The sequence below is a fragment of the Rutilus rutilus genome (assembly GCF_951802725.1).
Source record: "Rutilus rutilus genome assembly, chromosome: 8".
Taxonomy (NCBI): domain Eukaryota; kingdom Metazoa; phylum Chordata; class Actinopteri; order Cypriniformes; family Leuciscidae; genus Rutilus; species Rutilus rutilus.
In genome coordinates, this window is record NC_140222.1 from 12,338,711 (window position 1) to 12,358,549 (window position 19,839).

Sequence of the window (19,839 nt, forward strand, 5' to 3'; positions counted from 1 at the left end):
GAGAACGTTCCTAGAACGTTCCCTGCAGGTTATTTTGGGGCATTTTTTATAACCTAAAGAGAACGTTCCCAGAACGTTCCCTTCAGGTTATTTATTGGCATTTTTTTATAACCTAAAGAGAACGTTCCTAGAACGTTCCCTGCAGGTTATTTTGGTGCATTTTTTTATAACCTAAAGAGAACGTTCCCAGAACGTTCCCTGCTGGTTATTTTGGGGCATTTTTTATAACCTAAAGAGAACGTTCCCAGAACGTTCCCTTCAGGTTATTTATTGGCATTTTTTTATAACCTAAAGAGAACGTTCCTAGAACGTTCCCTGCAGGTTATTTTGGGGCATTTTTTATAACCTAAAGAGAACGTTCCCAGAACGTTCCCTGCTGGTTATTTTGGGGCATTTTTTTATAACCTAAAGAGAACGTTCCCAGAACGTTCCCTTCAGGTTATTTATTGGCATTTTTTTATAACCTAAAGAGAACGTTCCCAGAACGTTCCCTGCAGGTTATTTTCGGTTAACTGAGTTGATGCAGAAATTCAGCATAAGGCATACAATGTAAGCGATTTGAGATTAAAATAAATTGATAAAGCACGCTAAAAATGAAACCTTTCACAGCAGCTGAAAACAAACCAAATTTGAGGTGCACAAACTCCTACAGGCCTCCAGAGAAATCAAGTGTTTGCACAATTTAAAGATTTAAATTGTGTTAAAAATATTCACCCAAACTGTGATCAGTTAGTTCCACAAGCCAGAGAAAAGATTACATAACCATTATCAGGCCGCAGAATGCGCTAATGCACACTTTTAGTGTTTAGTTGTAAGCATTTCTCTTAAAAAAACACTTTTTCCTTCATCTGATAATTGTAACATGAGTGTAATTGGTTGCAAGATGGTAGTACCACACACTGCGTCTAAAAGGCAATCTCTTTGAAAGGTTTCTCAAAAGCAAACCAAAAACTGCATAATATGGTACAAGACGAGACATATGAAAACCTGGTATGTTGTGTGTTGAAACAGCTGCACAACATGAGTAAGTGGCAAAAACACTTCTGTACTGGGGGGAAAGATACGCAGTCAGGTAGGACACTATTTAAATATGAAAGATTTTATGATTTTTACCATACAAACACATTTTTTTGGGGTCAGTCTTTTAGGAAAGACTAAACAAAATGACAATACAATTAAACATAAGGCTTTACAAGTTTTATTAAAACAGGAACAAATAGAGCAACAGAAAGTTTTGTTACAGCATTAAAAAAAAAAATAACTGGGCAAATAGTTTTAGGTGTTTTCCATGAAACAGAGTCATACATGTTTGGAGTGACATTAAGGAAAGTAAATGGTTGCACTATTCCTTTTTATATTTTTCCTTCACTTTTATAACTTTTTTTGTCACTTGTAATAAAAGATTAAATTGTATATGGGTTTATTATTTGCAGTTTCACCAAGAATTTTGTTCAGCACGTAGACATAGACCTACATAGTCGAAACAGGATTAACTAGTAGCCAGTTAGTTTGGTTTTGCACTTTTCCATGGACACTCAGAAACGTTAATGTTTAACGTTAATGTTTAACTAAACTCTGGTACTAGTATTTCTTCTGCCTTTTGATAAAGAAAGTGTTAAGTAAAACCCCTTCTGCTCTTCCTTGTCAAATATCCTGTTTGTTGTGCACACATTTGCGTGTGTGTTGGACTGGGTTTGTATATGCAGCTTTTCTGTAGCTCAAATGGTAGAGCGTTTGTGTTTGCAACACGAAGGTCATGGGTTCGTTTTCCAGGGAAAGCAAGAACTGATAAGAATGTAAAAATGTGTACCTTGAAATGCAATGTAAGTCGCTTTGGATAAAAGCGTCTGCCAAATGCATAATGTAAATGTAAATGTATATGCCCCATTCAACTACGCCACTGCTGAATGCATATAGAGGAAAAACTCTTGTGTCCTTCACCAGCTTTCACCCATCTCTGCCTTTCCTGTAATGCCGACACTTGGTCCTTTCAAACCAGCCAAATGAGGAAATCTTTAAATAGAAGAAAACCTGTAAAATAATGATAGGAGATTAAAATGAATACAATGAATAACATATTAATATTATCATCTACAGGTAAAAAAAACAGGGGCCTGTTCTTTATTCGTGGATTAAATTAGGATTAGTTATCAGTATTACTGTTGACGCTTTGAGATGATCCAGGATCGTTAGGTTTTTCGAAGTCAGCACAAAAAAAACAAGATTAGAATGCACATATTAAATACTGTAATAACTCTGTTATAAATTTGTTCTCGGGCCTTAAAGGGATAGTTCGCCCAAAAATGATATTTAGCCCATGATTTACTCACCCTCAAGCCGTTCGAGATGTATATGTCAATCTTTTTTCAGACGAACACATTTTCAGTTATTTTAGAAAATGTCTTAGATCTTTCAGTGGTTAGAATGTGAAGCTATGGGGTCCAGCTCATTGAAGTCCGCAAATGAGCATGCATCCTTCACAAAAGTAATCCATCCGGCTCCAGGGGAATAAACGAAGGCCTTCCGAGGGTAATCCGTGCGGTTTTGTCGTAAAAATATACATATTTAAAACTTTATAAACGAAAATAACTGGCTTCCGGTGGCGGTCGGCGCGTGTTCATGGAGATGGATTCAGCCAGAAGCCAGTTATTTTCATTTATAAAGTTTTAAATATGTATATTTTTTTGGGACTTGGAGGAGGTGGACCCCATAGCTTCACACTATAACCACTGAAAGATCTAAGACATTTTCTAAAATAACTGAAAATGTGTTCGTCTGAAAAAAGATTGACATGCATCTCGAACGGCTTGAGGGTGAGTAAATCATGGGTTAAATATCATTTTTGGCCGAACTATCCCTTTAAGGGAAGAAATCAAATAATACAGACATAATTGAAATGCGGGACACTGATTACGTCTTGCTGGATGCGGGACAAAGCTCCCAATTTCGGCTGCTCTAATTTTACATCATCTTACCAAAGAATTCAAAATATGCAAATATTTTCATAACGACATGGCTGTCTGAATGAAGAAAGTGACCATCATTACTCGTATTCAAAATAGTAAGAAAGTGCTGCTTGGTTCACGGTTTGTATATCCACAGTTCTAGTTTCTCATTTTGAATTATGAAAATAGACACCTGTCACCTACTGATACGTAGCGTCGTGACGTAGAACAAACGTGACAGCGCAGCCAGAGAGCAGAGCAAAACAAAACTCTACGTTCGTTCTACGTCACGACGCTTCCTACGCTACGTCCTACGTCATACGCCAGCATCCATCTCCGTGAACGCGACATTCAAAGACATTTTCTAAAATAACTGAAAATGTGTTCGCCTGAAAAAAGATTGACATATACATCTCGAACGGCTTGAGGGTGAGTAAATCATGGCTTAAATATCATTTTTGGGCGAACTATCCCTTTAAGAGATGTGAATTGCTTATTACAGTAGACTCTTGGCACTGAAAAAAAAAAGTGTAATACCTGTTTAAATACACAAATTTGTGAAAAATGTAAATAATTAGGAATCGTGTAACAATCATTTATACATATTGTTTATCTTTAAGACATTTCATATAATTTTGCCTGCTTGGCCATTTCCTTTTTTAACTATATGATGTTGCTGTCTTGATGCCAATCGTTGCATTGCTGATCATGGTTTAAACGTTAGATAACATCAATACATCAATACAAATGCACACAGAAGGGCTTCAGATCTCAGGTTTCTGGGCGAGTGACATACCCAGAGATACCCAGAGATGGACAACATCACTCTACGCACCAATGCTGAAGTGACCAGATGTCAGAAGAATGAGGACATTCCAATGTCTCCATTTTTGAGCCTCCGACTGGACGAGAGCAGGTTACCATGGACTGGTAGACCAAACATACCTGGGTGTAATGAAAAAAATCAATTTAGCATATGATGTGTATTTTTCAGACCATTAATTAAAATTTAACAATTCCTTCTTAGAATTAAACAGTATAAGTGAGTACAACTGGGGTGCCCTTGCCCTTTACCCCCAATCTGTCCCAGGCCTCTCTCCTACTTTACGTATTCTAATTATCCAGGCCAGCACTCTTAAAGTTTATAAGCACATGAATTGAGTGAAGCCTGCTCCTATTCTCACTTAAATGTATGTACCTGCAAATATCCTGCAATAAATAAATAAATAAAATAAAGTAAAAACCTGCAGGTTTCCTTTTTGTAAAGAAAACGGCTTCATTCACACCTAATTACATATGGATGCACCTTGCGCTTCTCTTACATGTTTGACTTACTTTCACAGATTTTCAACATTATAATGTATACCGACCTTGACCTCCTTTAACAGGGCCACCCACGTGCAAAACGCGTTTGACAGCTCTGGGGAAAACGCTCACAATCCCACAAATTATCATACTATGGTAAAACCATAAATTTCCACATATTATTCTAATTACATACTTACCTCTCAAACATTTGCACATCAAGAACACCAAACAGACTCCCATCGCGCGCGCGACGCGTCCCGTCTATGGTCGCGTGTGGTTTCTTCTCTTTCAGCATTGGCTTATTGGCGACTCGCATATCGCCACCTATGGGTTGTTGAATATTATATTATGTTATGTATATTTTCCTATGATATTTTCCCATCCCTGTCCCTTCTTGGGTACACTGACTGCACAACTGACTAATTTTAATTAATTAATTAATTACATTTAATTTTAATTGTAAATCAATTTCGTTAATCTCGCCAATTTAGTTCATATTTTTATTTTCTAAAGTTAATATATGTAACTTAGATCTCTTTTATTTTATCTATTTGGACTCTAGCCTACTTTTATCACTTTTTGAGTAACGCAAGGTATCATGGTAGCATCATATAAATGTATATATATATATATATATATATATATATATATATATATTAAATATAAATATTAAATAAATATAAATATAATCTTCTGTCACAATTGATATTCTTCGCGTGCCATGCCCGCGAAACCTGCCAGCGGGTATATAAGCAGGGGTGACCACCGCGCGCAGAACCCGGTTTTCATAGTGGACATCAACAGACATTGGACATTTTCATTACCAGCTTTTCTGAGGTAAAGTACTTTTTACTTAACCGATTTAGGTAGGCTACATTACTTTTAAAACATACGAGGCCACTACAAAGGTAAATTATACTTGAAACTTTGAAGAAAGTAAATAATAAAATCTAAACATAGCATACGTTACTATATTATTGGTAGGCGGCCTACAGGGTAGCCAAATAAATAACTGCCGCCTTCACCTAATGAACATATAAACATTTTAAATTGTCATAAAATTGATTAACTGTCTTTTCCAGGAAATGTACCACTAATTTTCACATAAACAATGGTTTTCCGGGTTTTTTTTACCTCACAATTAAATAGCTACCGTTAAATGCCGTTAAATCTGTGTGACGTCATTTGGGATAATAGAGCAAATCCGCTCAGATTGAAAGAAACTTTTTTTGTTTCATCAGTCATGTCTATTATGTTAACGTTTATTTCAGTCATGTCTGTGATGTTATATCGTTACTTTAAAATAAATAAATTATATCATTGTTAATAATAATATCGTTACTTTGTATGGAAAGCGCGTTGTCTAACAGGCTTGGCTGCGAGTGCGTGAGCGTGAGCGCTGGCGCCGCGCGTGCACCTAAAGAGAGCGAGACATGTCTTGTAAAGATGTGAGATAAGATTTATAATGAAATCGGCCATCAGTCAGTTATTAATACCACTACATTTAATAATATTTAAATATGTAATATTAATATTGTTTTCTTGATAACAATTATTATGTTTAGATGCTATTAATATATTAATAAATCAAGAGCCTTTATTAGCTTTTGGAATGTATACCATGAAAATAATTATTCAGTAATGATATAATTTTCATTTATGGGTGAACTATCCATAATGTGAACTCAAATAGCTTATTTGTTCTTATTTTCAGATGTTATCATACAATTTATACATTTTAACCTTTTTATGATTTATAAAATAATTATTCTCTTCTCTCTTTTTCAGCTTCTTCGATTACTTGACAGAAGTACTTGTATTCTTCGATCTGCTTGTAAGTCATACATACAGTCATCCTACATCTCAGCTTTGCCCCATCTACCAGACTTTTGTTATAAGAACGTTCTCCAAAATATTCAGTGTTGGTTCTGGGAACGTGAAAAATGTCAAGTTTTCTTGACGGAATGTGTTTTAAAAGGTACAATGTTCCACAAACATTCTTTCAACTTAATTTTGATTTAAAATTCAACATTATAGGAACGTTGATTTGTAAAATTCCAAGAACATAAAAATATCCAGTTTCTTTAATGTTACAAGAATGTTATTTAAAGGTTAGTGTTCCTGAAACATTCTTTCAATCATCTGTCTAAAGAGTAATAAGAACACAAAATACAACTTTATTCAGACACAGCCTTAGATAAACTGAAGATAAAAGACATTAACTCTCTCAAGATCTGATTAAACAACTCCACAAACAGCATTACCAGCTTCACTTATTACTAACCAGACTGACTTTATTTATTAACAAATATTCTGCATTCTGCAAAACAGCACATTTTCTATTTGCATTAGGTACACATATTATAAGGTGATGAAGTTCTATTCCACTCTTCAAGATTTTTTACAAAAAAGACTGCACAAAATAAGAGTACAAACTGGAATAAATAAATGCTCAACCTTACAATTATCCATATGGATTGCAGCTACTTGGATAATCTTTTGAAGGACTATGCAAAAAATCAGCCTTGCGGAGCACTTTAGGCCAAGATAAATAAATAATTTTTTCTAAACAAACTACATTTTTTTCTTAACCAGTTACTACTGGTGTATTTTAATACTTTAGGGTAGTTCACATTGGGGGCATAAATCAAGCCAAAGAGGAGAGTAACAACTGTGGCAAAGGTCTTGCACATTATCTGGCCCAATCTGCTCTTATAGTACTACAGAGAGGCACCTTATATTTGGGTTTGAGTGGATAGTGGCAACATCATCTTCAACGATAGTTAAGATCCTCATCTTCTCCCCTTGTGAATGTCTTCTGGCTCTGTGTCCTGCAGTAGAAAATAAATCAGCATAAAATTAGGGTCATTTTTTATGAATTATGTTAGACCACAGATTGTTCCTAAAGGTCTGCTCAAGTAACTTCACTTGAAAAGTAAAGGTGGTCATGTTTTTAAGCATGTTCAAATTCAGCCATAGAACTAAAACTGATAAACGGAAAACATTTTCCAACTCCAAACATATCAGCATTGATGTGATTGCCTGTGGCACTCGTCCACAGCAGATTCCACGGCCATTCTGATTTAATGTTTTTTATTTTAGGTCACCCAAAATCATACATGTATTAATGTATTATACATTCTGTTCATCACCCAAAACTGGTCGTATTGCATCAGTGAAGATTGGTTTAAATCACTAGTCATTGCCATTGCTTTATTACTGTTTAACCTTATGATTGTGCATTGTATTGTTTTAACAGGTTAGATATCAGAGGGAATGTCTCCGGACAGTAATTTTCCATTGTCTTTGCTTTGGTAAAATAACAACTTGTTGAATTTGTGCTATCAGGTGAAGTCAAACTGATCACTGAGAAAGTTTCAACTACGATTACCGGTATTTAATAAAGTAATTTTTAACCATGACTTTGTCTGTGATGATAAGTTTTGTATATCACACAAAACCTCTCTCTTAACAGCATCTGGTAAATAGGTGCAATGTATCAGGTGTGAGTGTATGCTGATGATCTTCTTACCAGGTAAGTCTTCAGGATGTTTCCAGACTGTGTCACTCATAAACAAAGGCAGACCTTTAAGAGTTGTAGACTTTCTTCGAGGAAGCACATTGGAGTTTCTGTGTCTGAAAGACAGAAAAACAAATACGGAACAAGTTATTTACAAAGAGAAGCATGGGAATTACCTTGAAAAAGAGATGGCGCCATTCAGCCTTTAACCAGAGAGATATGATCACATGCAAAATAATTACTTGATGATCAAGTTGGTCTAGGAGGATCTTCATCTCATCTCCATACGCTCCACCACTTGCTCTGTACAACTAGATGTGTATTCATCTAAAAGAAAAAGGTGCTCTTCGGATTAGTTTGTGTGATCCTGTAATACTCAGCAGAGACCCTGAAAAACAAAAAAACATTGTTGAAACAGTAAGAATTAAGTGTAGACCAACACAAGTAAATTCAGTTCAGCTAATTAAAAGTAAACTCACCTGATCTTTTAAAAAAACAAAGGCCACTGTTTTAGCACATCCAAGGATCTTGTCACTGTATTGATGTTCTTTAGTCTGAAAAGGACAAATACAACAGAACATAGATACATAATTTTATTAAACAAAACAACAACCTAAAAAATCAGTTATAGTAGGTTAATTTAACATGTAGTAGAAATAATACAGAAATTGAATAATCAAATGTGAAAAAGAATCAATGCGTAGTTTTCACTGTATTAATTAAATATTACAAATATAAAGATACAAAAGTTATTATAAGAGCAGTGAGCGATTTTGTCTTTTGTTAATTGTTTAACATTAAGGATTTAGCCTAATATTTGTTTAAGGATACACAATATTTTTAATCTATTCACTTTAAAACATATCGCACACATACTACCCATTCTATTACTACCCATTTTATTACTTAATATGCAAAGCTAACATACATATTTTTAACATAACACATTAGTTGTGCACATATAGGCCTATATTATTATACATTTTTTCCTCTAAATTGTATTGTATTGTATTTAATTATATTGCACTACTGTAGAATGCCTAAGCATACATAAATTGTAACTAAAATTTGTATACGTGACAAATAAACTTGAAAATTGAAATTAAATTAAACGGACTGCGGTCACTTTAAGAGCTCATGGATCTAATACTGAAACATCTAGGACCCTCAGACATTTTGAAAAAACCCGGTGAGAACCATAGACAGTATATGGTGAGAACGGCGAGCTTCAATGAATGGCTGAAACCGTAGCTCACCACACATATACACCTGAAAGTGCGCATGCGCATAGAAAGCGAAAACTACCTAGACACGTACGACGGCCTTACGTAAACTATTATCACCAGAATGATTGACAATTAGGAGGACCAATAATAGTCTTCATGATCCACCCGGAAAAAGAAAATCCTCCACTATACCTTGCAATTTTTATTGACATAATTGTATGTGTATTTCACTATTAAATCGCAATACGCCATGAAAGATAGCTGAATTCGCACTCAGATTCCGTCCGAGAGAAGCAGCTTTCTGTCTCTCAATCAGCGCAAGCACCGCATTTTAGTCTTTATTCACGACTTACTGAGCTTAACATTTTTAACATCTTTTAAACACCATGCACGTCCTTGTCCTTCTTTTATCATTCCTCACTCTAGTCTGGGTAGCAATAATGATCTCTAAATAGAAACTTATCGTCACCACGAAATATATCTTTTAACATAATACTATATTTTATCAACATATGTGTGCAATTTACAGCCTTTTTTCTATCATAAAACTTACCGCAATCATATGAAATCCAGTCCCTTCTTCGCGGTTGAAGGAGTTACTAACGTAACCTCGGTTCTCTCTAGATGAGGGAACGAGTGTAGATTCGAGTGTAACAAATCCCTTTTCTTGAGAATACTGAAGCCATAAAATTATCCTTAATTTTGTGTTAATTTAAAACGCATTTGCTGCATAGAGCAGACCTAGGCGAAGCAGCTGCTGCAACCTATCGAGAGGCTGCTTGTGACGTAAGTACCAATGAGGGTGCGGGCGCCCTCGAACGTCACGTTGCGCAAGAATGGGCGTGGCTTATGTCTATATAAGGCCAGGCCCGATAAGCTGCCCTTTGTTTTTTCATACTGAACTGAAGCGAAACCAGAACGTAACACAAAGCACGGCAGGGTTATGCAACACTCGTTCCCTCATCAAACAAACATACAAACAAACAAAAAAAAAACACTCGTTCCCTCATCTAGAGAGAACCGAGGTTACGTTAGTAACTATCTATCTATCTATCTATCTATCTATCTATCTATCTATCTATGTTACTTTGTTCCTATAATATTGAATTTTAAATCAAAATTAAATTGAAAGAAGGTTTGAGGAACATTATATCTTTTAAAACACGTTCCTCTAACATCACGAAAACTGGACATTTTTCACGTTCCCAGATCCAACACTGAATATTTGGAGAACAAAAGTCTTTTAGCTGGGGCCATGTTCATTACGTTCTGATTATTGTAACCATTCTGTAACCATTAATGAAACATTTTAACTCGTATAGAGGCTCACACTCATATTCAGCCTTGTTTATTGTTTTTCTCTTTTTCTTTTCTTTTTGCACATATGTCCACAGCAGCCTGATTCTGTACACCCCAAAAGTTCTTTTAAGAGCTAGACACAGTCAGTTTTTTGGTTTTGTAAGTACATGTTTCGACTAACTATCAAACAAGTTTTCAGTATTTATTGGCATAATGCAGCATACCTGCAACATGAATCTTAAGGACTGTTACCAGGTTTGATTAATATATATTTTTTTCATTTCTTTGTTTTATTAGATTTTGGATCGTCTTCCGCTGTCTTCCTCCGTTTTAATTTCAAGGTAAGTAATATTACTTAGCTGCTCCTAAATGTGTTGTCATGTTGTATATTTTATTTTTAAACTTACACCGGATATTTATATTTGGTCATTTTTTTTTTGATGGGACAAATAAGCTATTCATGCAGATTCAGCACTGGAAAAATTTAAGAGAACACTGCACAGCTATCCGTTTTACTATTTATAGGTATGAGTTTGAGTAAAATTAATATTTTTATTTTATTCTAAGCTACTGAAAACATTTCTCCCAAATTCCGAAGACTGCACTGTTTCTGTGTTGAGTAGCTGAATTCACACACTGCTGATAAATCAGATCACTACAAAACAGTACAACATTCGCAAAAGATAAGAACATAGTAAAAAATGCTACCTGTATCAACCTTGGCACTTCAAAATATTAACGAGGTCAAATAACCGTGGCAAGCAGGAGTTTTGTTTTCTGCTCTGTCTCGGTCGTCAAGTTGTGATGTTATCTAAGCTAATAATTTAGCAACTATTCAGTCCTTCCTAGACTGTACAGTGTGGCCCACACTGTGCAAATCCTGATGAATTTATAAAAATAATCTAATAAATACTTGCTCTGTTACAATTTTATTTGCATAACTTATTTCAGAAATTACACAAAACAAACCCCCCTTTTCAATACTTTAATGTATTCTGCTTGTACTTACTATTGCAGAATATTTTATGAAAGCAAATATTCTGAATTTAGAATGAACTCAAAATCCAGAAGGCAAAGGTACACAAGGCAATGGAAATGTGCCCGGAAGTCACTAACTGAAAGGATTATTGGAGAACAATCTAAATGCCTTCCAGTAACATCTCAACATGGTCAAGATCAGGTCAATGTGGATGAAAGAAATGACAAGGACATCTGGGGTGCTTTTAAATGTGCAGAGACAGGAGTCCGCGAAGGACAAGAGAGTGAGGATAATGGGGTCAGTGAAGGAAACTGCAGTTCAGAACATGAGAACGAGGATCATGTCTTCAGTGAGGACAACTGCACTTCAGGGCCTGAGGATGTGAATCAAATGTCTCCAGCCACACTTACAACATTTTTGCAGGGTTGGGCTACAAAACACCTTATTAAACACATTGCCATTGATGACCTTCTGAAGGGACTTAGACAAAATGGACATCCAGAGCTGCCTTTAACAGCAAGAACCTTGCTGCAAACTCCGAGACATATTAAAACAGTCATGAAGTCAGGAATGGAGTGTATTCATTTCAACCTGAGAAAGAGTCTTAGCGAGCAGTTGCAGCACTACCCAAGGGATGTAACGGACGGAATAACAACACTGGAGCTATCATTCAATATAGATGGACTGCCCATTTTCAAAAGCAACAAAGCAAATCTATGGCCCATCCTCTGTGCCATTCACCTGACACCTATCAGAGTCTTTCCGGTGACCCTGACACTTGGTCCTTCCAAACCAAAAGATTTGGATTTTGTTGAGGAAGCCATTAAAGACATTCAAGATCTCCTGGACAATGGTTTCGAAGGAATACAAATTCAAATTAGATGTGTTGTGTGTGACGCACCTGCGAGAGCAATGGTCAAAAAGATAAAACAGTACTCAGGATATTACGGGTGCGATAAATGCACTCAGAAGGGCCTGTGGGTTACTGGGAGAGTAACATATCCAAAGGCAGACAACCTCACGCTACGCACAGATGAGGCATACCGTGCTGAAATGACAAAACGGCAGAAAGACGATGCCATTTCAGTGTCCCCATTTTTGAGTCTCCCTTTGGACATGATTAACCAATTTCCAATAGACTATATGCACCAAGCCTGCCTGGGGGTCACAAAAAAATTGATCACAGAGTGGATGAGAGGAAACCGGAATGTGCGAATGTCAGCTGGACAAATCAATGAAGTGACTCAACGGCTGCTGGCACTCAAAAAAGACATTCCGAGCTGTTTTGCTAGAAAACCAAGAGGTCTGGACGAAATAGATAGGTGGAAGGCAACAGAACTGCGGCAGTTTGCCGTTTACACTGGCAAGATTGTACTAAAAGGAATTCTGGCCGACCAGCTGTACGATCATTTTATGACATTCAGTGTTGCCTTGGGTCTTCTTCTTTCACCAAACTCGGCAGTGGACCACAACTGCTACAGCAGTCAGCTGATGAAATACTTCGTAGAAAAAACTAAAGAACTGTATGGTGATCATTTCATGGTATACAACATACATTCCATGATACATCTATCAGCAGAGGCCATGAATTTTGGTTGTCTTGATGCTTGCAGCGCTTTCCCATTTGAAAACTTTCTGGGAAAGCTTAAACGACTCGTAAGGTCAGGAAAGAAGCCGCTTGTTCAAGTGGCCAAACGTCTGATGGAGAGGTCAAATTTTCCACAGACTCAATCAGTGGTCACCGCAAAGTTCAAAACCACAAGACCAAACAATGCTTTCATTCTCGGGGAGGGGAAATGTTGCGTGGCCATTGAAGAAAGGGAAGAGATGGATGAGTCAGGCTCCCGAATGTTATTGTGCAAGGTTTTTGAGAAATCTCAACCACTTTTCAAAGACCCATGTGACTCGCGGATGATTGGTTGTTTCAAAGTGGAGTCAAGACAATCCAAACTGACACTGATCCCAGAACAGCAGCTATCAAAAACTGCCATAATGATTGAAGAAAACCAGGAAATATTTTTTTTGGCCATACTGCATACACTTTAACTCTCTTCCCCATCCCATCCCATCCCACCTCACCCCACCTCACAGCCGACGGACTATGTTTCAGCTTTGTCCAGACACTGGGCTGGAAGATGAGGATCTGCTTTTGAACTGTTCACTGTATGGGTCGTTCTTCCATGGGCTGAGGATGGTCTTGCTTTCATTTCAGGGTGAATATTTAATTTTGACTGTGTGACTTTTTTTTTTTTACCCATGTTATAGCAAAAATTATTTGTGATCAAACACTAATTTGCGGACCCCCAGTTGAAGACCCTTGCTGTAGAGTGAACTCATATAGGAGCAGTGTTAATTCAGGACCAGAGATTGCGCTGTGCATATTGATAGGCTGTGCATTTGTAATATAAAAGCATTGTTTTTATCTCTCAACAGATGGCGACTTTTGCAGTGGTCGAGTTTGCAGATAATTCTGTAGAAATTATCCCAACCACTTGGTTGGAGGAAACAATCAAAGTATGCTTTTATTCACTAAACTTTAAAATAACATTACACTTACACTCATTTATTTATTAATTTATTTTCATTCATTTTGAATAGGGAATATACTGTTTCTGGACCTACACGAACTCAAGGCAGTTGGTAAAAAACAATGCGATTCCTGACAAGCAAAAGTGGAGGCGGTACTTGCTGAAAAAAATTTGGTTAAGAACAGGTATAGTGATACTATTTCAAGATTTAAGTTTGCTGCCTGACTGATGAAGGTGATGTTAAAACCTTTTCTGATTACTGCCAAAATTTCTAAATGCCATCTTCCAGCCAACATTTGTATGTGAAATGGGCTGAATGGATTGTCCACAGGTTCCATAATGAATCATATAGGATGGCGCTTTTAAACAGGTGGGCCCCAACTGGACCCATCTTGGTCCCAGCTTTAGTTTTCAAGTTTTTTTTTTATTTATGAAAGTAGAAAAATGAGAAAAGTTCCTTTTTCGATTTTTTCCGTGAAAACGAAAAACAAGAATTCAGCTTGAAGTCGGTATAAATAGACTATGTATTTAATACTACAAAATGCCCGATGTTACAGTTACTGCACTTGCCGCCCAGAACAAAAGAGAACATGCCTATTTAAAGTTATTTAAAGTTATATACCTAATTGTTAAAATACATACTTTTAACCTGTATTTGACCCAGTCTTTACTGAAAGCTTTGAACAGGAAATAAATTGGGGACAGTTAGAAGAAGCAACAACTATACATTTATCACAGCTTACACTGCAGACAGTCTGTCCTCCTCCATCTCTTGTCCCAGACTTTTTTGAGAGTTCCCTCTCAGTTTCTTGCCAGTTGATCTGAGCAGTCTTAAGAGTCTCTGCAAAACAAATTCGTTTTTTTTTTTAGATATTATGATTTTAGAGAATTCAAGTTACTTACACGTCACAATACCTTATGAAAGAATAAAAACTTTTACTCAGGATAAAAAACAAAAACAGCATTAAACTTCAATAGGAATGGTCATGGTATTGAAATGTCACTGGAAGGGCATTTAGGAAATCAATAGAGAATTACTGTTTATTTATTCAGACTTTTTTAATTTTTTAATTTTGTATTGATAAAACCAGTTTATAAAGTATGCGTTTAAAAGCATCAATTCATTCATTGATAACCATTTAAAAAAATCAATAAACAACAATAATAATAATACATTATTTGTCTCAAGACTTTTTTGTCATTTTAATATTAGGTAGTTTCTCACAATCAGACTCTCAGTCTATGATAGAATGGGCCTTAAACCTTTTATCCTGTTCTTAATGTAAATAAAGCTCTTGTTGCAACAGCTGTGGTCTGTATGTTAATGAAGTTGTGAAACCCCATTGTCTGAGAAGGTTCTCTGTGTCCCACACCCAGTCACATTCTACAATTGACTACCATTTGTTCTACTACTTTTACAAGGCTATAACACATAAGCCTATTAGCCTATATTGACTTTAAATATATAATTTAGGATACAAAAGTACAGGGTATTTATATTAAGTAGCCTACATAAATGTGTAAATGTATTTGTAGTAAACTTAGCATAAAATAAATGTTTCAAATACATTTTAGTATTTTGTTTCATGTGTTTGAGTTTTTAACAACATTGACGACAGAGGCTACAACGTTAAATACGTGCTAATACGCTAATCGCGATTAGCATCACTATAATCATACTGTCTATGACTATAATCAAATCAACACACAGCACCAGGTTGTAGCACGTCCGTTATCCGAGTGTAAAAGACATAAACATAAGACATGACAGAACATTTCTGGGAAGTTAATGAACTCCATTAACACAAGATTTGTTTATCTGCATTATATATTCTACCATGAACTATATTAACACTCATATTAATTTAATGTAGCCTAATACATAAACGTTTAAATAGGCTATATATTAATTTATCTCTGTTTTTCTAAAATTATAGGGGATATGATAAACACGAAACTTAACTAACGTAAGACTGAAAAATGTTCTCTTACCTGATTTCGCCAATGTTTGCAGGACACATCCAGTCCGACCTTCCTCTGTGTTCACATATCAGCTTCTGTTCTCCTCCGTTACAACGCAAATTGGTTCAAAATAATAATTTAACAGGCATAAGGAAAGACTGAGTAATCTTGCCAAGCAGTAGCATTTCGTCATGAACTCAAAATGACGTATTTTCAAACATGACCAGAAAGGCGCAGACATTTGTCATTGGCCAGTTACGTAGATGACAGTCATATTAACCAATCATGATCAAAGAAGGTGAAACAACCAATAGCAATTGTTTCAGTGTGATAATGGAAAAGATGACTTTTCTTCTTTTCTTTCTTTCTTTTTCTTTTTTTTAAAAGAAATGTGTGTTTAGTTTTATTTGTAGACTGGCTATATCATTTGATTAGTTGGTCAAATAGTGTTTTGATGACAGTGTGAATAAAAATGCAATCCTGCATGGTAAGCTTTAGGCACATACAAAAAATTGTAAGTCCAAACAAAATCACAAAAAGCAAAAAAAGTTTCTGCTGCACTTCTCTTGTGAGATTGTTATTGTTATTGTTAATAATATGATTATATTTTAACATAAATTTAGATTTTTGAAGTGGTGTTTTGATCAAAATATTATACAATGCTAAAATAATAACAAAATAATAATTAGAAATAATAATAATTCAAAGATTATGTATTTCTTAAAGACATGATATTGATTCAACATACAGATTTTGTTAAAAAAAAGTAGGAAAAAAAACTTTTTCACCTATTTTGCAATAAATGTTATATTAAATGTTACATGTGACAACGTTAAAACAACAACTGACATTATTTCAACCATATTTCAACTTTGAGGGTCAGTCAAGAACCCATATAGAGATTACCTATGTGGCTACCACCATGGGCCCATGTAGGCAGCCTATATGGGATTTATTGTGTTTGCCTATGTCTAACCCATTTGATAAACCCAAATGGGCCCCATTGTGTTGCCCATTTTTGCGCCCATGCACTTATTTCCCATTAGTGACCCAACTAGGACCCACATGGGGAGCCCACCTGTTTTTGCTTAGCTGATCCAAGATAAGATTACCATTTTGGGACCATATATTTGGGACCTAACTACGTGGGGCCCACATATACATGTTGACTGGGCTATAATATTATTTTACATATTTTACAGACTCTTATGCCAAAGCCTCCCAGAAATGCCAGCTTGTTGCCGAAACGTCACATATTGAAACAGACAACAACGACACAACAAGTAAAAAGAGGACACATAAAATGCCAAAGAGGTTTCATTCGGAAACAGAAATTTCTTCAGATGGTAGGTGTTCACAACTATATTTTATCTTTTATGACTGAACTATGGAATTAAAGGCATTTGTGAACTTTGCCTTTTATTTATTTAAACATACAAAAAAATTCATTAATTTCAGATGGTTGCATTAGAAATCAGAAAAAGAAGAAAAAGGACCTGTCGAAACCTGTTGCACCTAAATGTAAGTTGTTACATAATGTACACAGATAGTAATATTACATTTTATTTGCACAATTCAAAGCAACCTAGACGTCTTTTTATATTTCTGTTGTATTGTCAGATCAGCAACTGCCCAAAACATATCCTCAAGAAAAGGGTAAGTAGAATGAAATATAAATATAAAAAATGTGTTTCAAGATTTTATCCACAATGGACTTAAAGTAATATGTTTCTCTCTCTTCTCCACAGACAATCAGGAAAAGCCAAGATCTCCCAACTTATTCTGTAAGAAGTTTTGAATGTTAATAAACATTTTAATGCCCATGCCCATTTAATGCCTATTGTACATTTATACTCTATTAAAAATGTATTTATTTACAGCAGAGGCATCATTACCGTGCTCACTGCAAACTTTGTCACCACCCCAACAAGGTGTGTAACAAATTCATTGATATTTATAAATGTGTATAATGTCAATTTTGAAGCATAGGTATTTTTTATGCCACAGCAGATCAGATGTCAGATCTCCTCTTAAGAGAACCACAGACCTTGTCAGAAGAAGCAACAAAGAGTAAGCTTACAGCTCTGTCACAAACATGCATGCACATTTCAGGAACTGATTCCATAATGTTTTTTTGTTTGTTTGTTTTTTAGACTACCGCACAAAAGTCTTGCAGAAGTTACAAGAGCTCTGCGAGAACCAGCAAGACATCCTCACACTGCAGAGAAGACTGTTGGCTGCGACTGTGCCAGTGGTAGAGACAGAGGAGGAAACTCTAGAAAATGGGCCCTGTCAAACTGTAGAAGAGCTTAAACAGTTTGACACCTCATTAGAAAATAAAGAGACTAGGACAAAGATGGTAATAAAAACAGCATAAGCAAACACATAAGCTGGCAATGTAATATAATTTGTTACAACTGTTACAATGATTTTACTAAAAAGGATTGTTCATTTGTGGGTGAACTGTTACTTACTCACACAGATGTTTCTTTAAACCTGCATGAAGGTTTTTTTTAACATGAAACTATTTTAAAGAGTGCTGGTAATCAAACAGTTGCTGTTCCACAGTGTAGAAATATGGAAGTCAATGGGGAAAATAAACTGTTTGAATATCAAATACTCCTAGCCTGACGTCGTCATACTCAATTCTAGTCAGAATGGTCAGAATTGGTCTTCCCGACCAAAAAATATTGTGGGCGGGGTTCGGGCTAAAATACTCCTAGAATATCTTTAAAATATCTTTCTTCATGTAAAAAAAAAAACTTCATGCAGGTTTAAAGAAACATGAGGGTGTGTAAATAACAGCAATGCTCATTTGTGGGGTAACTATCCCTTTAGGTTAATTTCTAAGTTTTTATGGTACATAAATGTTTGTTTTTTTAGGTTAACTACCTACGCTCCATCGGGGGAACCAATCCAGGGGCGGCTGTGCGTAAGATGCTACGTAAAGTGGCCACCAATGAAGTCATGGGTGCCTACAGCATGAGAGGAAAGAAAACTAAAATGGCATTCCAGGAGCTTAGGATTTGCTCTCTTATTATAGGAAAGTTTAATTCCATAATCCTTTAAAAAAAATATTGATTGTCAATATTTAATGTAATTAGTATTTAATAATGTTAGTAGTAACAATTTGGAGATGATTTGTTGAAGTTGTTTGATCAGATTATTTCATCTAATTTTTAGGAGCAACACAGAGGAACTTCAAAACAATGAAGTCAACAGAAGTGGAAGATCTTGTCTCACAGGCCCTGAAATTCGCTCCACACAGGAATTTGAAATGGTAAACACACTGTATTTGTTGAATAAAGATAGAACACCCAACATGAAACAAGACATGCAGCTAAGAGACTGTCCGCTCACACAAACACCAGACATTACGGTCTGTCACAAAACCAAGAAATAAACTAGACCCAACCCTGTGACACAACCCTGACAGTATTTAAATGCATTTTGAAATTACTATTAACTATGTCAGTGATACTACTTTGACTAACACATAGTGAAGGCTACATGCAGCGTTTCACAAAAACATCGTAAGAGTGCGTAAAACGGTATGATTGATCTTAATATTACGGTCTGTTTCCCAGAATCTTCCAATAAAATGGCAGGTTTTTTTGTTGTTGCAAAAAAACCTTTTAATAATCTATTGCTATTTGCAGTTAATGTAAACCGTATCTATTTGATATACTTTATGTAAATGGAATCTATCGCTAATTTTTATCTCGCTGCTCGCTGGCATGGCATCATAGAGGCTGGCATCTATATTTTACAACAAACGCCCCTTTGAGTACCCTCTTCAACAGTGACATCTATTACGTTATAATTGAGGTACTTGGCAATGGCAATGACTGATTGAAACAAGAATATCAATTTTCTTTGTTATAATAATTCTTTGTTGTATTTACAGATGACTGTGGTGAAGGTGGAAGAGTGCAGGATCTACAATTACACTAATAATAAAATGTTAGAAGTAGTTAGTTAGTTGGTTTATATTTACATGTATTTCCACCCTAAGTGACAGCTTCTTTTTTTTTTTTTTTTTGCACTGTGTTGAATATAAAGTGTATCTTTG

General features: G+C 35.7%; 1 protein-coding gene and 1 long non-coding RNA gene across 8 annotated transcripts; one reads left to right on the forward strand and one right to left on the reverse strand.

Moving 5' to 3' along the window:
• Positions 1-1,182: 1,182 nt before the first annotated feature.
• On the reverse strand, positions 1,183-16,448 carry LOC311295141. Of its 7 annotated transcripts, none has more exons than XR_014628184.1 (9): positions 15,798-16,359; positions 14,549-14,646; positions 8,253-8,327; positions 8,016-8,161; positions 7,786-7,889; positions 6,988-7,084; positions 4,451-4,577; positions 3,742-3,890; positions 1,183-2,031 (listed from the first exon to the last, which is right to left on the reverse strand). It is a non-coding gene; the product is annotated as an uncharacterized lncRNA (long non-coding RNA). The 7 variants fall into 7 exon arrangements; XR_014628185.1 differs by having other exon boundaries at positions 3,781-3,890; positions 15,798-16,358; XR_014628181.1 differs by having other exon boundaries at positions 3,781-3,890; positions 4,451-7,084; positions 15,798-16,447.
• LOC311295122 (uncharacterized protein) lies at positions 13,356-19,277 on the forward strand. The gene is made up of 11 exons (XM_084416334.1): positions 13,356-13,490; positions 13,711-13,791; positions 13,876-13,990; positions 16,970-17,113; positions 17,226-17,288; positions 17,388-17,423; positions 17,516-17,551; positions 17,648-17,698; positions 17,778-17,837; positions 17,921-18,126; positions 18,651-19,277. Exons 2-11 carry the CDS (start codon positions 13,711-13,713, stop codon positions 18,834-18,836), a joined length of 978 nt encoding a protein of 325 aa, XP_084272460.1. The 5' UTR covers positions 13,356-13,490; the 3' UTR covers positions 18,837-19,277.
• The last annotated feature ends 562 nt before the right edge of the window (positions 19,278-19,839 follow it).